The sequence below is a fragment of the Myotis yumanensis genome, unplaced genomic scaffold (genome assembly GCF_028538775.1).
Source record: "Myotis yumanensis isolate MYYU_CA2020_CCGP unplaced genomic scaffold, mMyoYum1.0.hap1 SCAF_20, whole genome shotgun sequence".
Taxonomy (NCBI): Eukaryota; Metazoa; Chordata; class Mammalia; order Chiroptera; family Vespertilionidae; genus Myotis; species Myotis yumanensis.
In genome coordinates this window covers 11,005,431-11,024,449 of record NW_027223771.1, presented here as the reverse complement: position 1 = coordinate 11,024,449, position 19,019 = coordinate 11,005,431, and the positions used below count along the sequence as shown (strand labels likewise).

Below are 19,019 nucleotides of genomic sequence, written 5' to 3'. Positions count from 1 at the left end.
CCCTCTCCCACGCGGGAGCCTCTCTTGCAAACGCGGGGCTCGCCCCCCACCTGGCCGGCCTGCGCCTGGCCCTGAGCCACGCGTGTCATCGGCCCACAGACCTGCCTCCCCCCGCCAGGCGCCCGCAGGCCCTGGGGCAAGGGCTCTGGCTGCTGTGGGCCACGAGGAACCCGGCCCAGGAGCCGGGCTCGCCCTCCCCGCGGGTCCGGGGGCAGCTGGATGGACAGCCGGGGTGCAGTGACTGGCCCCGATGGGCACCGGCTTGGGGAGCAGAGAGATGCCCCTTCGTAATGGGGAGCACAGGGGAGGGGCGAGCGTGCACGGCCGGGGGCAGGAAGGCCTCACCCGCCCTGTCTGATGGAGCCAAATGCCTAGAGTGGCCTCTCTCCGCTCTGAGTCCCAATAGCGGCGAGAGGTCGGCTTTGACCTCTGACCTTGGGAAGCCAGTCTCTTGCTGAGGTTGGGGGTGGACTGTGTCGCTCTCCGGCTTAAATCCTTGCAGGGCTCCCTGTTGCCCGTTGGGTAAAAACCAAGCTCCCTGGCATGGAGCAAGGCCCTCCTGTGCCCACCCCCAGACTCCCCCTCCCACCGTTGCACACCTGCAGCCGCCTGCACCTCTCTCATCCTCAGGAGACCCACACCTGCCCTGCGCTTGGGCCTCTGGACTGCTGGTCGCCCAGGGACTCTGCCCTCCCCTCCCTGCAGGCTCTGCCTCCTGCTCTCTCTCTCTCTCTCTCTCTCTCTCTCTCTCTCCTCTCTCTCCTCTCTCTCTCTCTCCTCTCTCTCTTTCCTCTCTCAGAGGAAGAGGAAGGCCAATGATCCCGGGCTGCGCCTCTGAGGTCTGGCTGTCACTCAGCAGATGAACAGTTGATATTCTGCAAGTCGCCCTGGCCAGTGTGGCTCAGTGGGTAGAGTCTTGCCCTGGGGACTGAAGGATCCCGGGTTCCATACCTGGTCAGGGCACATGCCCAGATTGCGGGCTCCATCCCCACTGTGGGGTGAGCAGGAGGCATCCATGATTCTCTCTCATCATTGATGTGTCTCTCTCTCTCTCCCTCTCCCTTCCTTTCTGAAATCAATAAAAATGTATTTAAAAATATCCTGTATAATAAAGAGGCAATATGCAAATTAACCCTCACACCCTCACAAGATGGCTGCCTACGACCAGGCCAGCAGGGGGGCCGTGAGGGGCGACCAGGCCGGCAGGGGGGCAGTTGGGGGGGCAGTTGGGGGCGATCAGGCCAGCAGGGGGGGGAAATTGGGGGTGACCAGGTAGTCAGGCAAGTGAGCAATTAGGAGCCAGCAGTCCAGGATTGTGAGAGGGATGTCGGACATCCCCTAAGGGGTCCCGGATTGGAGAGGGTGCAGGCTGGGCTGAGGGGACCCCCCCCCCCATCCGTGCACGAATTTTGTGCACCGGGCCTCTGGTGTATATATATTCTGCACATGGCTGACATACAAACACAGACTTCTGGCATTTTCAGAGTGAAACACGCTCCTAAGAAATCCCATACAGGTTCCCGGATGCCCCGTGCGGAGGGGGAAGGAGCCTGCGTGTCCCGGGTGCCCCTGGGGGTGGCGCGGCCCTGGGGGGAGGGGACCTGGGTGGGGAGGGGGTGCTCCGGGGGAGGCGCGGGCGCAGGCACCTGAAGCCGAGGTGCAGGAAGTGCTTGCTGCCCAGCTTGGTCATCGCCTTCCGGGCCGAGTCGTCCAGGTTGCGGGACCCCTCGTCGTTCACGGCCACGGACAGGATGCTGCCGCCGGGCACGGCGCTCAGGTACTGCACCAGGCGCTCGCTCTCCTTCTTGAACCTGTAGGTGTCGAACCTGCGGACGCGCGGGGAGGGCGTCACAGGGAGGCACCCCCAACGAGCCAGCCCAAGACCCCCGAGGGCTCTGCCTTTTAAAGAGAGAAGTTTTCATTCCAGAAAAGAAAAGAGGGTCCCTCAAACTCGACACCGATAACCTACCCTCATGCAGATACACTGCCCAGGAAGTGCTGATCTCAACAAGCCTGTATCTGCCCTGGCCGGTGTGGCTCAGTGGGTAGAGCCCCGGCCTGCAGGCTGAAGGGTTCTGGGTTCGAGTTCAGTCAGGGCATATGGCAGGGTTGCAGGCTCCATCCCCAGTAGGGGGCATGCAGGAGGCAGCCGATCCATGATTCTCTCTCATCATGGATGTTTCTCTCTCTCTCCCTCTCCCTTCCTCTCTGACATCAATAAAAATATATTTTAAAAACAGACACAATTCCGTAAGGACACCAACTCTCCCCCACGTAGCTATAAAGATCTGGTGCCATTACGGTGGAAACTCCCCAAAGAATTTTAAGTCTTAGGGCTTACCGGGCAAAATAATTCTGAAATGAATCTAGAACAAATAAAGCCGCGTGAATAGCCAAGATTTTGGAAAAGAGCAGCAAGGGTCGGGGCCGGGAGGGCGGGGCAGGTGCCTGAGTCACTGTTTGCATAACCTGGCTCTGCAGCCAGGGCCCCGCCCCGGGAACCCGCAGCCGCAAGCCTCGCGCACCTGGGCGCACCTGGGCGATTCCTGGCCGCACACATGCCCGCTCCTGCCTCCACTCACTCGGCCTCGCCCCCTCGCTGCTGGCCACACGCTCACCGCCTCCCCTGGCACCGCCTCTCCCGCTCCCGCCTGTGTGACTGCTCCTCCAGCTACCTCCCCAGGTGCCTGCAGCCCGCGTCTCTGCCTGTGTGCTGAGTGCGGACTATTATCTTTGCTCAGACTTCGTCAGCGGTCAGGTTCTTTGTGGCTGTTCATCCTCATCCCAGGATATTTCCCCATTGATTTTTATTTTATTTATTATTATTTTTTAATATTTCTTTATTGATTTCAGAGAGGAAGGGAGAGGAAGAGAGAGAGAGAAACATCCATGATGAGAGGGAATCATGGATCGGCTGCCTCCTGCATGTCCCGTAGTGGGGATCGAGCCCACAACCCGGGCCTGTGCCCTTGACCGGAATCGAACCCAGGACCCTTCAGTCCACAGGCCGACGCGCTATCCGCTGAGCCACACCAGCCAGGGCTCCATTGATTTTTAGAGAGAGTGGAAGAGAGAGGCAGAGACAGAGAGAAACACCGGTGTGAGAGAGACACATCGATGGGTGGCCTCCTGCACGCTCCCCGACCAGAGCCTGGGCCCCGGAGGAGCCTGCCACCGAGGTCCGTGCCCTTGACCGGAATCGAACCCAGGACCCTTCAGTCTGCAGGCCAACACTCTATCCACTGAGCCACACTGGGCAGGGCATTTTTTTCTTTTTTAGAGAGTAGAAGGGAGGGAGGGGTGCAGGAGAGAGAGAAAAAGAGAGAGAGAGAGAGAGAGAGAGAGAGAAACATTGATGTGAGCCACAGCGATCTGTAGCCTCCCACACACACCTGGACCAGGGCCAGGGATCGAACCTGCAACCCAGGCACGTGCCCTTGACTGGAAATCAAATCCCAGGCCCTTCCGGTGTGCGGGCTGGCGCTCTAACCACTGAGCCACACCAGCCAGGGCCCGGCCGCCCGCGCGCAGGGGAGGGCAAACCTTACCGGTCGGAGTGGACGACCGCCCCCGACCTGGGGTCGATGACGTGGACGATGACCCCCCGGTGGCCCCAGCTCCTTTCGAAATAGTAGCCGCCGTCCTGCAGGCCGCCCGGGTGCAGCGTGCGGGTCAGGAAGGTCCAGGAGAGCTTGCGCTGCCCGTGCAGCTCCAGTGTGCCGCCCGGGCCCACCCCGATGTACTTGAGGCCGAAGTAGGGGTCCGGCTGCACCCCCTCGTCGGCCCTGGGGGAGAAGGCAGACCCCGAGTCAGCACCTCCTCTCTCCTGCGCGCTGACCCCAGCCGGGGTTTCTTTCCCATTTTTCCCTTTTTTTTTTTCTTCTCAATATATTTTTATTCATTTTTTACGGAGAGGAAGGGAGAAGGGGAGAGAGAGAGAGAAAAACACCCATGAGGAGAGAGAATCACGGATCGGCTGCCTCCTGCACGTCCCTTACTGGGGATTGAGCCCGCAACCCAGGCACATGCCCTCGACCGGAAATCGAACCCGGGACCCTTCAGTCTGCGGGCCGACGCTCTATCCACTGAGCCACACTGGCCAGGGCGCCGGCGGGGATTTCACGGCTCCCGGACCCCCACTGAGGCGACCACAGAGCCAGCCCCAGGGAGTGAGGTCACGGGTCAGGAGAACCAGCCGGACGACCACACCTTCCGAAGCCGGACCGCACGCGGCCACAGGCCACGCGGAAGCTCACAGCCTTGGCTTCTGGCTCGCAAGTTCTTTCAGGGCCCCGCGTTTGGTGTTTCAGTCCAGAGCGAGGGCGCAGCGTCCCCTGGCCCCGCACCGCCCACCCCTGTGCGTTCTTGGCTGCGGCTCCCTCGCCATCTCCAGCGCCGGGGGAGGGCGCGCAGCCAGAGGCAACGAGGCAGGGAACTGTCTTTATCTTGTCCATCGCAGCCAATTAAATAGACACAGAGCCTCCCCGAGCGGGCAGGGCAGGGCTGGGGGCGGCGGGAGGCTGGCACGGATTTCGGTGACTTCAGGACAGACACGGGCACAGCAGTGAAGTGCCCGGGCCCCAGCCCCGCTCCCCCGCCACCATGTCTGTCTCGTTCATGCTTACGATGGGGCAGAGCGGGATGGTAACCCCATCTCGCACTAAAGCCGCCTCGTCCCCTCTCTCCCTTAAAAAGCCTCCCTCCATGCCCGGCCGGCGTGGCTCAGTGGTTGAGCGTTGACCTAGGAACCAGGAGGTCAGGGTTCGATTCCCGGTCAAGGGCACAGGCCCAGGTTGCGGGCTCCCTCCCCAGTGTGGGGCGTGCAGGAGGCAGCCGGTCCATGATTCTCTCTCATCGCTGATGCTTCTATCTCTCTCTCCCTTCCTCTCTGAATTCCATAAAAACACAGTTTAAAATCCTATGTAATAAAAGGGTGATATGCAAATTGACCGAACAGCAGAGCAACCGGTCGCTATGACGTGTACTGACCACCAGGGGGCAGACGCTCAACACAGGAGCTGCCCCCTGGTGGTCAGTGCACTCCCACAGGGGGAGCTCTGCTCAGCCACTAGCCAGACAGCTGCTGAGCGCAGCAGCGGTGGCGGGAGCCTCTCTTGCATCCATGGGGAGCAGGCCTAAGCCGTCAGTCAGACATCCCCCGAGGGCTCCCGGACTGCAGGAGGGCACGGGCCGGGCTGAGGGGACTCCCCCCGCCCCCTCCAGTGCACGAATGTTGTGCACTGGGCCTCTAGTCCTATATAATAAAAGGCTAATATGCAAATCAACCAAATGGCGGAATGATCAGTCGCTATGATGCGCACTGACCACCAGGGGACAGACGCCCAACGCAGGAGCTGCCCCCTGGTGGTCAGTGTGCTCCCACAGGGGGAGCATTGCTCAGCCACAAGCTGGGCTCACTGCAGGGAGTGGGCCTAAGCCCTCAGTCGGACATCCCCCGAGGGCTCCCGGACTCCAGTGCACGAATTTTATGCACTGAGCCTCTAGTAAACAAATAAATGAAGGACTAAGAAGCCTCCCTCGTCAGATCGGAGAGCAGCCCAGCCCGGGGGCGCCGCCTACCCACCTGCCGTACAGCAGGATGCTGAAGTTGCCCTGGAAGGGGCAGAGGGTGCTCCCAGCATGCAGCTCTCCTCCCTGGTCGATGAGGATGTGGCGGGTGCGCAGGACAATGGTCTCCTCGTGGTCTTTAATGACCAGCCTTCCTGAGGGGCGGGAAGGGGGCGAGATGAGGCCCGGGAGCGGGAGGGCCGGAGGCGAGCTGTGCCCCAGCACCGGGAGGCTCTGCCCCATCGGGGCTCCTCTCTGTGCCTGGACCCAGGTGCCCGGAGCCGGATGATGGGCATCTCAGAGGTCCGGATGCTCTGCCATGAGCCCCAAGCCCCTGCCCTGCTCTGCCTGCCTGCACGGGGTCGCCTGCACCCCACCTGCTCCGAGGCTCTGGGGCCGTGAGGGACAGAGCGATCGGGGGGCGGGCAAGGCCGGCTTACCCCCGTCTGAGATGTGGATGGAGTGGACGGTGGCCGACGAGGCCAGCAGCAGGGCCCGGCCCTGGCCGATGTGCACGTGGTTGTCCCGGTCGTGGCCAGGGTTCCAGGGCTGCAGCTCGGGGCTCTGGTCTGGGCACGCGGGGGCCTCTGTCAAGGAGAGAGATGTCAGGGCTCCCACGCACCAGCCTGGCCACGCGAGATGGCCACAGACCACGGGGGGTTGCGGGGGGAGAAGGTGGGCAGGGGGGCTCCCATCACCAGCCTGGCCACGCGAGATGGCCACAGACCACGGGGGGGGGAGAAGGTGGGCAGGGGGGCTCCCATCACCAGCCTGGCCACGCGAGATGGCCACCGACCACGGGGGGGGTGCGGGGGGAGAAGGTGGGCAGGGGGGCTCCCATCACCAACCTGGCCACGCGAGATGGCCACAGACCACGGGGGGGGAGAAGGTGGGCAGGGGGGCTCCCATCACCAGCCTGGCCACGCGAGATGGCCACCGACCACGGGGGGGTGCGGGGGGAGAAGGTGGGCAGGGGGGCTCCCATCACCAGCCTGGCCACGCGAGATGGCCACAGACCACGGGGATGGGACGAGGGGGAGAAGGCCAGCGGGGGTGGGGGGCTCTCGCGCATCTTCACGGCTCGGGCCTCCTCTCTCCGGAACTAAAAGCGAGGCCTTCGTGAGCGAGGAGTCCCCCACCGGAGCCAGGAGCCCGGGCCCAGCCCCACGCCTTCCACTGGTCCATCAGGTGCCTGTGAACAGGCCACTGCCTGGGAGCTCCACCCCGGCCCCCTCCTCCTGCCCTCGCCTGCCTGGCCGCAGCCCCGGCTCAGGCTCCCACTGTCCTCCACCCAGAGACTCAGCCTCACACCGGCTTTTACTGAAATGGCTCTTCCTGCTGCTGCCAACCCCGGGGACCCCAGGAGGAGGCGTGACCCGGCCCCTCGGCAGGCGCTCCGTTCAGCGCAGGGCAGGGCGGCCGGGATGGGGGGCCTCTGCTCCCTCGCCCTGCGGCCCACGTGGCCTGGAGCCTCCGTCCCCCCCAACCAGGGCCTCCCAAGGGGGGCCCGGCCCCTGGGTCTGTCCTGGGACAGGTCTGGCGCTGGCTGGCTTTCAGCAGTGGCCGATTAGAGGCCCCTGGCTGGCCTCCCCCTGGTCCCGGGCCTGGGGTGCCCGTGTCCAAGGAGGTGAGTCCCCATCATGCGGGGAGCACACAGGGCCGAGCCCACGGCCCGGGCGCGGAGCCATGAGCCGGCCCAGGAGGAATTCTCCCAAATCCAGGGAGCAGCACCCACCTCCCAGGACAGCACCGAGGGCACCCTCCCTCTCCACATGCCCCCCGCGGCTCTGCCCTGAGCTGTGGGCGGTCAGCCTGGCCCCCGGGCTCTCCCGTCCCCAGGAGCAGGGGCCCAGCAGCGCTGACCCACGTGCGAGCCCCGCGGCCAGAGCCCTGGCCGGGCACTGTCCCAGGCCCGATGCCCGGCTCTCGGCACAGCCTGGCTGCCACGGGAGCCACTGGAGCGGCTGGAGGTGGTTGGGGCCTTTGGCTGAACAGTCTCCATGGCGTCCGCCCTCCTCAGGAGGGGCCGTGGGAAGCGGGGGGAGGGGGGAGGGAATGAGAGCCCGGCCCACTTGGACCACGAATCTCTGACGTCAGAGCAAAGCACAGGCCGGAGGGGCCCCGACTTTCCAAGCGGTTTGAGCTCAAACAGAAGACAGAGCCTGGCCAGTGCGGCTCAGTGGTAAGCATCGATCTAGGAACCAGGAGGTCAGGGTTCGATTCCCGGTCGGGGCACAGGCCCCGGTGGTTGGCTCCATCCCCAGTGGGGGGCGTTCAGGAGGCGGCCGATCCATGATTCTCTCTCATCATGGATGTTTCTCTCTCCCTCTCCCTTCGTCTCTGAAATCATTAAAAACATATTTTTTTAAAAAGAGCGATCGGCCCTGGCTGGTGTGGCTCAGTGGATAGAGCATCGGCCTGTGGACTGAAGGGTCCCGGGTTCAATTCCGGTCAAGGGCACAGGCCCGGGTTGCGGGCTCGGTCCCCAGCGTGGGGCGTGCAGGAGGCAGCTGATCCATGATTCTCATCATTGATGTTTCTCTCTCTCTCTTCCTCTTCCCTCTCTGAAATCAATAATATATTTTTTTAAAAAAGAGCGATCGACAGGGATGGTATTAGCGCTAAACCTCTTTGCAGAATATGGGCATCCCTCCCTGCCTCTCACCTTCTCCCCTATTTTGGTTCATTTCACGAACCTTCTGCTTCTGGCTGTTCATTCAAAAGCAGCAAAGAAAAGGCTGATGCTGAGATTTTTTTTTAAAAAAGCTGGACACCCCGCCTCTCGCGTGCAGCAGGCGCCCAGACCCCAGGACGGGAGCCCTGACACGAGGTGGCCCACGGCTCACGGCCTCAGACGCCCGGTTTGTAAAATCGAAGCCGGCTGCCAGCAGGGAACGCGCCCGGAGCTTTTACGCAAAAACCTACCTCTCTGGCTCCTCTTAAGGATGCGCGGGATCCTACAACAAGGCCCCCCTCCCCACAGGGCAGCGACCGGCCACAGCGGAGAACTGGGGGCCGCCCAGAGGACTTGTACGCATGCAGATGAGCAGAAGCGATGGACGCAGGCAACAGGGGGTGAGCGTGAGGGCAGGACCGGGGAGGGGGGGTGCACGGACAATGGGAGAATGACACATTTGTAATACCTTCATCAATAAAGAAAAAAAAGTGGGTGTCCCTTACGAGGGAGGGGGTATGGGGGGGGACCCTGAACTTGCCGGGCCACCACAGCCCCCGCCTGGCCAGCTGCACGGGTCTATGTCGCTCGCCCGGCTCCCCTCGCCACGGAGGGTGCAACCCCTGAGTGTAGCCGGGCCCCTGTGCGGGGGGAGCCTGAGGCCCAGGGTGAGACTTGCCCGGGATGGAGTTGGCGAGCAGGGACCCCCGGCGCCCCACCCCGCGCCCCCGCCCACCCAGCAGCTCCCGTCACCTGCTGGGCCCCGGCTCACCTGCGGCCCCGGCCCCAGGCAGGGGGCCCAGGAGGAGCCAGCTGGCTGTCAGCAGCCGCAGCAGCAACAGCAGCGGCTGGAAGGAGCGGTCCCGCCTCCCGGCGAACCCCATCCTGGCTGAGCTTTTCCCTGAAACACAAGCCCGTCGAGTCAGGTCAGACCGGCCTCCTCCCCCGGGCGGGGGGGAGGGGGGCAGACACACGCGCCCAGCCGGGGCCACGTGCGCACACGCGGGCAGTGCCAGGGCGGGCACGCTCCCGCCACCGTGACTCAGCGCCGCGGGCAGATCGGGGCACGCAGACCCTGCGGTGGGTGGAGTGTCAGCTCTGATGCTCGCCCTCTCCCTCCCCTCCCTGACGGGGCTTTTTAAATTTTTTTTCCCCTTAAAACACAGAGAAAAACAAACATACTCCCACGCAGCAGGAGCCGGGCGGGCGTTGGAAGCCACCGACGTGCTGTGTGGTCTCGGCGGGCTTGCTGAACCTCTCTGGGCCTCGGCAACCTGATCTGAAAAGGGAGGACGGGCACCGTCAGGCGGCGTCTAAGCTGGACTCCGCCTTCACCCGTCTGTGCGTCTAAAACAAGTCTCGGCCGGTGTGGCTCAGTGGGTGGAGCATCAGCCTGCGGACCAAAGGGTCCCGGGTTCGATGCCGGTCAAGGGCACGGGCCTCGGTGGCAGGCTCCTCCCCGGCCCCGGGCCCGGGTCGGGTCGCGTGCAGGAGGCAACCCATCGATGTGTCTCTCTCGCATCGATGTTTCTCTCTGTCTCTCCCTCTCTCTTCCACGCTCTCTAAAATCAACGGGAAAATATCCTCGGGGGAGGATGAACCAACACACAGACAAATAAATACATAAACAAAACAAGTCTGGATCGTAAAGCTGAAATCCTAAATACGACGCCTGTGCCATAAACCCTCCTACGACCCATCCGGGAGGCGGGGGGTGGGGTGGGGGGGGGGGGGCAGAGAGCGCTGAGCCCCCCCAGTAGCCGTTCCCCACCCCCTTACTTAGTGAAAGAACCCCTGATTTTTTATCGGGGCGCATGGCCACCCAGGAGGAAGGCCGCCTCCCCCGGCCGCTGCCACATTAGTGGTGGCCTTGGCATTCAGTTCTGGCCAACACAGCCGGCTGCGTCCAGCGCGTGAATTTCAGGAAATGAGAGAGAAGGCGGGAAGCCGGGAAGCCCCCCTCGCCTCCTTCCCTCGGACTGGGATGCAGACGCGATGGCCGGGTCCCCAGCAGCCACTTTGGGCCACGGGGGGGGGGGGGGGGCGGCACATGAAGACGGCAAAGCAAAGAGCGAGACCCCGGTCCCACCTGTGAGAACGGACAGCCCGGCTCGGGTTCCTGTCTCTGGGAGCGATGGACGCGCCTTGCGCTCTAGGAAAGCCGCCTACGGTGTCCCTTTCACTGCCCCCAAAGGGTGATCCGGGCCCCGATAACCCTCAGGACAGGAGCTTGCAAAGCCAGGCGCCAGCTCGCCCTTTCAGACACAATGCCACCCGGCGAGACGGCTCTGTCCCCGGTCCCGTGGGGCGCGCCGATGGCGCAGACGGGCCGGGAGCGCCCGGGGCCCGGGGCCCCCCTGAGTCTGGCGGTGGTTGCGCCCAGAAACAGATACCCTGCCCCATGGCTCGGGTCTGTCTCGGGGACCGATCTGGTCACCCCTGACCTCCCGCTCGGGGGGGTGCTCTGTGGGAGCACAGAGAGCCGGGCCACAGGGGGGACTGGGGGGCAGAGAAGGGCGCCACTGGCCCGCTGCCCGCCCCTCCGCACAGGTGTGTGGGGCCCGGGCCGGGGCGGGAGGGGCGGTGTCCCGGGAGCGGGCACTCTGCCGGCCAGGCCTGGCCCGCGGAGAACAAGGGCCCATTCTAGTGCCCGAGCCGGGGCCGAGGTCACGCATCGCGGCATCTGGGGCGGCCCTTTCCCACGGCCCAGAGGAAGGTGTCTGCTTTCGTGCTCCCGCCACAGAGAGGGGGCGCCGCTGGGGACAGGAGCTCGGGCGGGGGGGGGGGTCCCCCGGGGAGAGTCGAGCGGCTCCCACGGCGCCATCTGTTTAAGCAGCGGTTCTCAACCTTCCTAACGCCAGGACCCTTTAGCACAGCTCCTCATGCTGTGGGGACCCAGCCGTACAATTATCTTCGTTGCTACTTCGTCACTGTGATGTTGCTGCTGCCATGAATCGTCATGTAAATATCTGATATGCAGGATGGATTTTCAGGGGTCGCGACCCACAGGTTGAGAACCGCTGGCTTAGAGGCACCGAAGGCAGCTGGCCGTCCACTGCGGACAAGCCCCCAATCGCAGGGGCTCGTCGGAGGGAGCCCGGCCTGTGGGCCCAAGAGCCGGCCTGTCTCCGGTGAAGGACAGTGAGGGCCGAGCGGCTGGAGGCGGCAGGGCCGGGGCCCTCGATCGATGTGGACCCTCCGGCCCATTCCCCGCGGCAGCCAGGGTGTCCCCTGGGCCTGCACGTGCGGGGATGGAGAGGGAGGCGGCCACAGGCTCAGAGCTGGATCCCGTCTCATCGCTCGCAGCTCAGTTCAAAGGTCAACAAGATCCCGTTCCAGGGGGACGTAGGCAGTTCCCCGCGGAGGGACGGTGCTCAGACGGCTTCCCGAGCCGGGAGGCCGAGGCCCGGCCCAGAGACGGGAACCCCAGGCTGCTGGGTGGTCCATGTGCTCCCGTGCAGCTTCCATCCCCCGAGCGCTCGCAGCCGCCCTCGGACACAGTCTGTCGACGTGATTCCCAAATTTCACTTGGACACGAAGTGGGGGGCAGCTTTCTCGGTCGCCCCGAGAGCTCCCTGGCCCTGGAGCTGGGGTTCGGCTTCTCCGCGGCCAGGACGCCCCTGGGAGACGAACCCAGACCGTGGGAGGCTGGGACGGCGCCGTGGGCTCACGGTGCGAGAGAGAAGTCTCCACAGGACGTGGTGGCCCAGGCTGGAGGCCCCCTGTGCTCGCCGGGCCCGGTGGCCCCGAGCTGGCTCATTCCGTCAGGGGACCAGCGCCCCGGGATTCGCTGGGCAGCCGGCCGATGTTATCTGGAAGCCGGGTCCCCCTCCAGCGGTAGCTCGGTCCCTGAGTTTGCCAGGCCCCTGGGCCGAGGAGACGCAGAGCAAATAGGGTCCAGGGACGCCGGCTGCCACCACGTCTCGGCCTCTCCTGGCTCCATCATGGCCGGCGCCGGGTCTGTCCTCGTCCGGCAGGTGGCCCGGCCACACCTGCCCTGGGTCTGGGCTCGGCACCTGCACAGGGAGAGAGAGCAGCAGGGTCAGTCTCGCCTCCAGAGGGGCCCCTGCGTCCTTTTTTCTTAATCTTTTAGTTTTTTAGATTGTTTTTAAAACTTCCTTCTCAGTTACAGTGGACAGACAGTATTTATATTAGCTTCAGGTGAACCATAATAATGATAGACATTTACGGAGCTTAGGAGGTGATGGTCCCGGTAAGTCTAGTACCCGCCCGACACCATCGCTCACCGTCGTTACATATTCCCTCATCCTGGTTACACTGTTCCCGACCATATTCCCTCATCCTGGTTACACTGTTCCCGACCATATTCCCTCATCCTGGTTACACTGTTCCCGACCATATTCCCTCATCCTGGTTACAATGTTACCGACCATATTCCCTCCTCCTGGTTACAGTGTTACCGACCATATTCCCTCATCCTGGTTACAATGTTACCGACCATGTTCCCTCATCCTGGTTACAATGTTACCGACCATGTTCCCTCATCCTGGTTACAATGTTACCGACCATGTTCCCTCATCCTGGTTACACTGTTCCCGACCATGTTCCCTCATCCTGGTTACAATGTTACCGACCATGTTCCCTCATCCTGGTTACAATGTTACCGACCATGTTCCCTCATCCTGGTTACAATGTTACCGACCATGTTCCCTCATCCTGGTTACAATGTTACCGACCATGTTCCCTCATCCTGGTTACAATGTTACCAACCATATTCCCTCATCCTGGTTACACTGTTCCCGACCATGTTCCCTCATCCTGGTTACAATGTTACCGACCATGTTCCCTCATCCTGGTTACACTGTTCCCGACCATATTCCCTCATCCTGGTTACACTGTTACCGACCATATTCCCTCATCCTGGTTACAATGTTACCGACCATATTCCCTGTCGTCCTGGTTACAATGTTACCGACCATGTTCCCTCATCCTGGTTACACTGTTCCCGACCATATTCCCTCATCCTGGTTACAATGTTACCGACCATGTTCCCTCATCCTGGTTACACTGTTCCCGACCATATTCCCTCATCCTGGTTACACTGTTCCCGACCATATTCCCTCATCCTGGTTACAATGTTACCGACCATATTCCCTCGTCCTGGTTACAATGTTACCGACCATATTCCCTCATCCTGGTTACAATGTTACCGACCATATTCCCTCGTCCTGGTTACAATGTTACCGACCATATTCCCTCATCCTGGTTACACTGTTACCGACCATATTCCCTCATCCTGGTTACACTGTTCCCGACCATATTCCCTCATCCTGGTTACAATGTTACCGACCATGTTCCCATCGTCCTGGTTACACTGTTCCCGACCATATTCCCTCATCCTGGTTACACTGTTCCCGACCATATTCCCTCATCCTGGTTACACTGTTCCCGACCATATTCCCTCATCCTGGTTACACTGTTCCCGACCATATTCCCTCATCCTGGTTACACTGTTCCCGACCATGTTCCCTCATCCTGGTTACACTGTTCCCGACCATATTCCCTCATCCTGGTTACAGTGTTACCGACCATATTCCCTCATCCTGGTTACAGTGTTACCGACCATATTCCCTCATCCTGGTTACACTGTTCCCGACCATATTCCCTCATCCTGGTTACACTGTTCCCGACCATATTCCCTCATCCTGGTTACACTGTTACCGACCATGTTCCCTCATCCTGGTTACACTGTTACCGACCATATTCCCTCATCCTGGTTACACTGTTCCCGACCATATTCCCTCATCCTGGTTACACTGTTCCCGACCATATTCCCTCATCCTGGTTACAATGTTACCGACCATGTTCCCATCGTCCTGGTTACACTGTTCCCGACCATATTCCCTCATCCTGGTTACACTGTTCCCGACCATATTCCCTCATCCTGGTTACACTGTTCCCGACCATATTCCCTCATCCTGGTTACACTGTTCCCGACCATATTCCCTCATCCTGGTTACACTGTTCCCGACCATGTTCCCTCATCCTGGTTACACTGTTCCCGACCATATTCCCTCATCCTGGTTACAGTGTTACCGACCATATTCCCTCATCCTGGTTACAGTGTTACCGACCATATTCCCTCATCCTGGTTACACTGTTCCCGACCATGTTCCCTCATCCTGGTTACACTGTTCCCGACCATATTCCCTCATCCTGGTTACACTGTTCCCGACCATGTTCCCTCATCCTGGTTACACTGTTCCCGACCATGTTCCCTCATCCTGGTTACAGTGTTACCGACCATGTTCCCTGTCGTCCTGGTTACAATGTTACCGACCATATTCCCTGTCGTCCTGGTTACAGTGTTACCGACCATATTCCCTGTCGTCCTGGTTACAGTGTTACCGACCATGTTCCCTCATCCTGGTTACACTGTTACCGACCGTATTCCCTCATCCTGGTTACACTGTTCCCGACCATGTTCCCTCATCCTGGTTACAATGTTACCGACCATGTTCCCTCATCCTGGTTACAGTGTTACCGACCGTATTCCCTCATCCTGGTTACACTGTTCCCGACCATATTCCCTGTCGTCCTGGTTACACTGTTACCGACCATATTCCCTCGTCCTGGTTACAATGTTACCGACCATATTCCCTCATCCTGGTTACAGTGTTACCGACCATGTTCCCTCATCCTGGTTACACTGTTCCCGACCATGTTCCCTCATCCTGGTTACACTGTTACCGACCATGTTCCCTCATCCTGGTTACAGTGTTACCGACCATGTTCCCTCATCCTGGTTACACTGTTCCCGACCATGTTCCCTCATCCTGGTTACAGTGTTACCGACCATATTCCCTCATCCTGGTTACAATGTTACCGACCATATTCCCTCATCCTGGTTACAATGTTACCGACCATGTTCCCTCATCCTGGTTACACTGTTCCCGACCATATTCCCTCATCCTGGTTACACTGTTCCCGACCATATTCCCTCATCCTGGTTACACTGTTCCCGACCATATTCCCTCATCCTGGTTACACTGTTCCCGACCATATTCCCTCATCCTGGTTACAGTGTTACCGACCATATTCCCTCATCCTGGTTACAGTGTTACCGACCATATTCCCTCATCCTGGTTACAGTGTTACCGACCATGTTCCCTCATCCTGGTTACAGTGTTACCGACCATGTTTCCTCATCATCCTGGTTACACTGTTCCCGACCATGTTCCCTCATCCTGGTTACACTGTTACTGACCATGTTCCCTCATCCTGGTTACACTGTTACTGCCTCTGTCCCCCAGGCTGTACTTGACATCCCTGTGACTATGTCTATGACTGGCGATTTGTAATTTCTCTAAAACAGCACGCCCAGCTCCAAGGACAAGCTGAATGGGCCCCACCCCGGCCCCGCCACAGCCGGGCGCCCCCTGCAGGTGACACTGCACCTCTGCGCTGGGCTCTGCTCCCCGGGACCCGGCGGCTGCTGGCCTCTCGCCCACCCGGGGCCCACGGAGGGGCCAGCCCTCGGGTCCCGGGGCCCCCACCACTGAGTGCCACCACCTCCAAGGAGGCCTCCCCGGGGTGAGTCAGAGCCCAGACCCGCCCCGGTCGCACCGGCCGTCTGCACACCTTCCCAGCGGGAGGAAACCCTCCATCGGCTGTTTGTCCCTGAAAGTCCCAGCATCAGCATCGGCAGCTGGCCTGGCCTCCAGTTTCCCTGTGGGGGCCCCCTTGTCTCTGAGGCTCCAGAAAGACATCTGCAACCTGCGCCCCACCCTCTCGGCGCCCCCTCTCTCCAGGGCGGGGCCTGCGTCACTCCCCGGGGACCCCCCCCATGGGCCTTGCACCCGCTGTCCACGCTGAGGGGTCCCTGCCCGAGGCTCAGTCCCACCAACAGTTTTATTTCCAAGTGGGGGGCCGAGATGAGCAGGTCCGGCGCCCGAAGGACCTTGGGTGCGAAGCTGAGGGGTTTGGACTTCACCCCAAAGGCGTGGGGGCCCCGGCAGGCGGGAGGAGCCGGGCAGAGGATACGGCGGGTGTATTTTATGAAGATGCTGACAGCCAGGCGGGAGGGGTGGGCGGGGAGAGGGGGGGAGAGAGCCGCCTGCCGCCTGGGCCCAGTGGGATTAATTGAAGGCACATGTATGAATTGTGGGCAGGCGGGCTCCAGGCCCGGGCCCAGCGCACAGCTGGGGAGAGGGTGCGGGGGCGGGGGCGGGGGCGGGAGCTCATAGCCCAGCTCAGGCGGGTGGGCGTGGGCAGAGAACAGGGATCAATCAGGGCCTCCCGGGGTGTCTGCGGGGTCAGAACGGTCAGCAGATAAAGGGGAAGGAGTGGCTACTGTCCAGGGGTTCAGGGCAGTGGCCACTGGGAAGGTGACGTGAGCAGAGACCTGAGGGCGAAGCGGAGAAGGGCGGGACGGGTGCCAGGTGAGCACCCAGGCAGAGGACATGAGGGTCAAGAATGTGAGCCCAGCCCTGGCCAGTGTGGCTCAGTGGATAGAGCGTCAGCCTGAGGACTGAAGGGTCCCGGGTTCAATTCCCGGTTGGGGCACATGCCTAGGTTTCGGGCTTGATCCCCAGCGGGGGGCGTGCAGGAGGCAGCCGATCCATGATTCTCTCTCGTCATGGATGTTTCTATCTCTCTCTCTCCCTCTCCCTTCCTCTCTGAAATCAATGAAAATATCCTATATAATAAAAGCCTAAAATGCTAAGTGTCCAGTTGTCCGGTTGGCCATGCAACCAATCAAAGCATAATATGCTAATGATATGCTAAGGCCGCTCAACCGCTCGCTATGACGTGCACTGACCACCAGAGGGCAGACGCTCTGACCGGTAGGTGAGCTTGCTGCTGGGGTCTGGCCGACCGGGACAGAGTGAGATGGGCCAGCTCTCCCAGTCACTCCCCGGCTGGCCAACCTCCCGTGTCCCTCCCCGGCCCCGATCGTGCAGCGGTGGGGTCCCTTGGCCTGGCCTGTGCCCTTTTGCAATCTGGGCTGAGGGCCCCCCCCCCCCCAGTGCACGAATTTTGTGCACCAGGCCTCTGGTTTATATATAAAAACAAGGATGTGCGCCCAGCAGGTCACGTCCTCGGAGTGGACAGCGGTGGGGCTGGAACTGAGTGGTGAGGGCAGCTGAGACCGGCGGGGGAGTGAGGGGCGGGGGAGTGAGGGGCGGGGGAGTGAGGGGCGGGGGAGTGAGGGGCGGGGGGAGTGAGGGGCAGGGGAGTGAGGGGCAGGGGAGGCCCTCAGACCAGGGGCTGTGACGGGCGTGTTACAGGGGAGGCCTGACCTGCAGAAGGGGCCGGGCTCGGGGCCTGGTCAGCGGGGCCATGGAGTCCCGGTGCCCAGAGGAGGAGGGGGGGCGGGTGCCCCGGGGCTGGTGCTCGCGGAGTGGGCCGCTCGGTACACGCTGCTCCCGGAACCCAGGCCCTGGCCAAGGTGAGCGGTTCCGGGATGTTCTGAGCGGTTCTGTTCTGTGTGTTCCGACTATTTCTGGGTGAGGCTGCAGCTCTGAAGCACCCACGTTCAGATGTACAGGGGGCGGGGGCGGGGGGTGGGGGGGAGGGGCTCCAGAGAGGGTCGCCCCAGACGCCTGGAGGCAGGGGGCTGACAGCCTGAGCTGGGAAGGTCTAGAGGAGAGACACACACCAGACAGAGAGAGACAGAGACACAGAGAGACACAAAGAGAGACTGAGAGAAATAGAGACAGAGATAGAGATAGAGGCAGAGATTGAGACAGAGATATAGAGAGAGACAGAGAGAGACAGACAGACAGAGGTCTCTCTGCCGAGCAGGATGTGCATGCAACCCCGCCTGCCCGGGGGGGTCCTGACCCTGAGGCTGGTCTGGGCCGGGACCCAGGAGCCCCCTCTGCACACACCCCTGATGCCTGGGTGGTTCAGGTGCAGGCCCCGCCCTCGGGGGCCCGGGCGGAGAGCTGTGTTTAGACTCGGGATGGGCCCAGGCGGGGCCGGGGGCTGTGAACTAGACTCTAGGCGTCCTCGGCCTGGGAGGGGGGCCCGGGGCAAAGGCCTGCACCCCGGGCGACGCACCTCTGCTCCCAGGGCCCGGGGACTCCAGGTGCCAGACACGCCTGGAGTTTTGCCAAAGGGAGGAACAGCCTTGAAGACGGGGGCAGGGAGGGGGGGAGGGGGACCTGCATGGCGCTGGGCAGATGGGGACAGGGATGTGGGCGGGTGCTTTTTGTTTGTTTGTTTGAATATTTTTATAGATGTCAGAGAGGAAGGGAGAGGGACAGAGAGAAACATCCATGATGAGAGAGAACCATGGATCGGCTGCCTCCTGCACGCCCCCCACTGGGGATCGAGCCTGCAACCCGGGCCTGTGCCCTGACCCGGAATTGAACCCTGACCTCCTGGTTCCTAGGCCGATGCTCAACCCCTGAGCCACGCCAGCCCCCCCTCCCCCGCCCCCCGCGCGCCTGGATCCAGCCATACCTGAAGCCAGCCCTCCGCCTGCCCTTTTCAATCACACGCACCAGGGCAGCCTCTTTTCCGCGGGAGCCAATGGGAGGCGTGTTTTGACAGTTACCATGGAAACAACCCTGACCGCCGAAAGGGAAAGGCGAGATGAAGGCTCATCTGCTCACAAGTCTCTTTGCTCCCGAAACGTCCCTTTTCCTCAGGGAGGCCTCCCGTCTCCCGTGGGAGCGCGGCCCCACGTGGGCAGGTCCTCAGGAGAGGGGCCCACGCCTGGGAGGATGGGAGTCAGCCCCCGCCACAGCCTGAGTCTCTTTCCCGTAAGATTCTGCCCCCACCAGCCCACTCCCGCAGGCCGCCCAGC

The 19,019-nt window shown here is 61.7% G+C and overlaps 1 protein-coding gene and 1 long non-coding RNA gene across 2 annotated transcripts in view; both read right to left on the bottom strand.

Moving 5' to 3' along the window:
- CEMIP (cell migration inducing hyaluronidase 1) overlaps positions 1-19,019 on the bottom strand; it is a 117,583-nt gene that overhangs the window by 47,991 nt on the left and 50,573 nt on the right. Inside the window, exons 2-7 of the mRNA XM_070400529.1 lie at positions 9,425-9,521; positions 9,015-9,143; positions 6,009-6,155; positions 5,585-5,723; positions 3,549-3,785; positions 1,647-1,826 (exon numbers count right to left, since the gene is read on the bottom strand). Of these exons, the coding sequence (XP_070256630.1) occupies positions 1,647-1,826; positions 3,549-3,785; positions 5,585-5,723; positions 6,009-6,155; positions 9,015-9,126 (815 nt within the window). The 5' untranslated portion in view covers positions 9,127-9,143; positions 9,425-9,521. The remainder of the gene's footprint in view (positions 1-1,646; positions 1,827-3,548; positions 3,786-5,584; positions 5,724-6,008; positions 6,156-9,014; positions 9,144-9,424; positions 9,522-19,019) is intronic.
- Positions 11,912-19,019, bottom strand: part of LOC138998329 (uncharacterized) — a 56,994-nt gene continuing 49,886 nt past the window's right edge. Inside the window, exon 4 of the long non-coding RNA XR_011469136.1 lies at positions 11,912-12,258. This is a non-coding gene — a long non-coding RNA (uncharacterized lncRNA). The remainder of the gene's footprint in view (positions 12,259-19,019) is intronic.